Source organism: Ascaphus truei, chromosome 3, assembly GCF_040206685.1.
Source record: "Ascaphus truei isolate aAscTru1 chromosome 3, aAscTru1.hap1, whole genome shotgun sequence".
Lineage (NCBI taxonomy): Eukaryota > Metazoa > Chordata > Amphibia > Anura > Ascaphidae > Ascaphus > Ascaphus truei.
In genome coordinates, this window is record NC_134485.1 from 340,484,550 (window position 1) to 340,487,742 (window position 3,193).

The 3,193-nt window shown below is 40.7% G+C and overlaps 1 protein-coding gene across 1 annotated transcript; it reads right to left on the reverse strand.

The window, feature by feature from the left end:
• Nucleotides 1-1,644: 1,644 nt before the first annotated feature.
• On the reverse strand, nucleotides 1,645-2,586 carry LOC142491115 (olfactory receptor 5G9-like). Its single transcript, XM_075593417.1, has one exon. It carries the CDS (start codon nucleotides 2,584-2,586, stop codon nucleotides 1,645-1,647), a length of 942 nt encoding a protein of 313 aa, XP_075449532.1.
• Nucleotides 2,587-3,193: the final 607 nt, after the last annotated feature.

Genomic DNA, 3,193 nt, shown 5'->3' on the forward strand with positions numbered 1-3,193 from the left:
GGTGTACACAAGAGTCAACCCACCCAGTGTGTGCGACAGCGCTGTCCACAACTAAAGTGTTATTGTTGGTGCACTTGGTGATGTGATGATACCTGCTGGGGCTCCAGCACCAGGTAGCGCCGACTAAAGACAATTGGGCTGTCCGGTCCCACGCCATCATCAGCGATGAGTCCACCTCCACGTGGGGTGGTGTCCAGCTGGAGGGTCCCACAGTAATAGTCTCTCTCTCTGTGTGGTGATCTGGTCCCAGGCCACCAGGTGCCAGGTCGCTGCCGCGTCCTGGCTGTGTCCCTCATGCTTGGCACTACAGGTGCAGTGTCCCTGTCTATTGGGCTTGTACCTGCAGCAGCCACAAGCTAAAGGGGGAGTCGGGGCCTAACTAGGGGCCTATGGGGGTCTCTGGCCTAATGCAGGGGCCATAGATACCATGCACACACACCATACTCTCTCCTTGTCCCAGCTCCGACTGGCGTGGTATCCCCAGTGCTCAAAATGTATCTATTCCCTGACAGGGGAATCCTGGTGCCCTATTGGCTGCTGTGTGCCACCTTACTGCAGCGCCCCTAATGGCCGTCTCGCACGCCTAACACTGCACATGCACGGCATCTCGCGCATGCGCGGATACTACCAACATGGTGGCTCTCTGTAAAGGGAACTGCCGGGAGCCTCTGACGGCCTGGTCGCCCTTCCAGACGCACAACGCACCTGCGCGCCCCCCACGCTTCTCTCCCAAGCCTCCGCTGCCTATCGAGAGGTAAGGGGACAAACGGGGGACCAGGGGGACCTGGCCACATAGTGAAATTAAAAGTTAAAAAATAAGACAATTTTGGTAACAATATTCTTATATTTGTTGTTGCTTTTTACGTACAATATGTGCCTTTAAAAAAAATAATATATATATATATATAATATATACAGTACCATGCTACTGCAACATACAATGTATAAAAGTGCAACAAAACATACATTTACAATGTGACATTTTAGAACTACACTTCCAGGTCATTAACTTTCAGGCTCAACCAGTGAAAGATTGTATATTTTAAAACAAGAATTCAAACATTCTGTTGATCCAAATTGAATGATAGTGGTTTAAAATGGCACATACAGTATCTACCCTTTAGATACTATTTTTTCATAATTAAACCCTTCCCTATTTGTTTTTTTTTTTTGCAATTTGAAATTAGGCTTATGAAACAGTTACTAAAAGTGCCTGTAAATATCATCTCATAGAATAATATAATTGACTATTAGTTACTTAACCTACAGGTTTTACCCAATCAACATCTGTATAACTTTAAACTTAGATGTTTTAACAAAGGAAAGGTACACAGGGATACATCAAATAAGTGTGGAGGGCATAGAACAAGCATTGATCCAGGGATAAATCGTTACTGGAGTCAGAAAGGAATGTTTTCCCTCTATGAAACATCATTGGTAAATGTTTCATTGGGGATTTTTGTTTGGCTTCCTCTAGACCAATATACAGTAACTATAAATATCGGATGAGTATCTTGCCCATATAGAATTTAACAAAGGTTGAACTTGATGGACAGTTGCCTTTTTTCAACCAAATCTACTATTTTACTGTTACATCAAGTATATTGTGTAAAATGAGCATCTCCTCTGTTGAATGCTTACATATTATACCCACTTAGATAAGTGTTTGGACTTCATTTTTATTAATGCTCTTGTTACTTCTTTGTTTCTTAAACTGTAGATTAGTGGGTTCAACATAGGAATAATCACAGTGTAGAATACAGAAGCAACTCGGTCCTGGCTCAAAACATAACTAGAGGAGGGTCGTAAGTACATAAATACAATGGTGCCATAGAAGATGGTGACAGCAGTAAGGTGAGATGCACATGTAGAAAAGGCTTTGCTCCTCCCCTCTTTAGAGCGAATTCTCAGTATGGTGGAGATGATGTAGCAATAGGACACCATAATAGTAGTAAGTGAGCTCATTTCAGCAAATCCTCCAAATATGAACATCACAAGTTCATTCATGGTCGTATCAGTGCAGGAGAGCTTCAGGAGTGGAGGCACATCACAGTAGAACTGATCGATCTTGTTGCTTTTACAGAATGATAACTGAAAGGTGCAGGTTGTGTGAATTGTTGCATTGAGGTAACCCCCAATGTAAGCAAATCCCACAAGCTGCATGCATAACCTCTTGTTCATAACCATCAAGTATAGCAATGGGTTGCAAATGGCAACATATCGATCATAGGCCATAATTCCTAGTAAGAAACACTCAATGGTTACTGATGCACCAAATAAATACATTTGCAGTATACATTCCTTGTAAGAAATCACTTTTTTGTCTGACAGAAAGTTGGACAATGTCTTTGGGGTTATGATGGTGGAGTAACAAAGGTCCAAGAAGGACAAGTTATTGAGAAAAAAGTACATGGGCGTATGGAGGCGAGAATCTGCTTGGATGGTAACTATGACGCCGATGTTCCCCAGAAGTGTGATAATATAAAATATTAAAAATAAAACAAAAAGAACTATTTGGAGTGTAGAATTATCAGTCAGTCCTGAAAGAATGAACTCTCTGACAATTGTGTTATTCCACCCTGCCATCTAAAATTTGCCCATTTCACAAAGCAAACAGTATTTTAGTTAACAGGCACTAAAAAATAAGCATTCAATATTGTATCTCTTAAATTACAAAGAAATGTATACATTTTTTGCATACTTTCTTGTTCTTTGTTTTCTTGTTTTCCTTCTGTACTTAATTCCTCCCTTTTTTTGGCAGTTCTCACCTCAGTATGTTTTCCACCTCAGTATGTTTTTTCTTCTTTCTCACTAATATACTATATTAAAGGAAATAAATAATAGCAGGATTAAAAAAAGGTATTTGTGACATGTTCTTCACATTTATAGTAGTTGTAGGATTGCAGCTAAATCAAATAATATAGTATTGGCTTGTTATTGTTAAAAAAATATTTTGAGATTCACCACCCCCCCCCCCAAATTTGTGCACATGCAGTTAACAAAGTTGAGAAAAAAGTACATTATGGGGGGGGGGGGGGGAGGAGGGGTCTGACGTAAACAGCACTGGGATCTGAGCAGCCATTTTAAGTCAGCATCCATCTTAGGTGCCTGATCTTGTCATCCATTTTGATTGTATGAAAGTTGGAGTGGAAGTTTAGTTTAAAGACACATTTTTTTCTTTTTATTTGCTCCT

Bases quoted from the DNA above. Each gene is read 5' to 3' on its own strand.
- LOC142491115 (XM_075593417.1), bottom strand. From the start codon at position 2,586: ATGGCAGGGTGGAATAACACAATTGTCAGAGAGTTCATTCTTTCAGGA.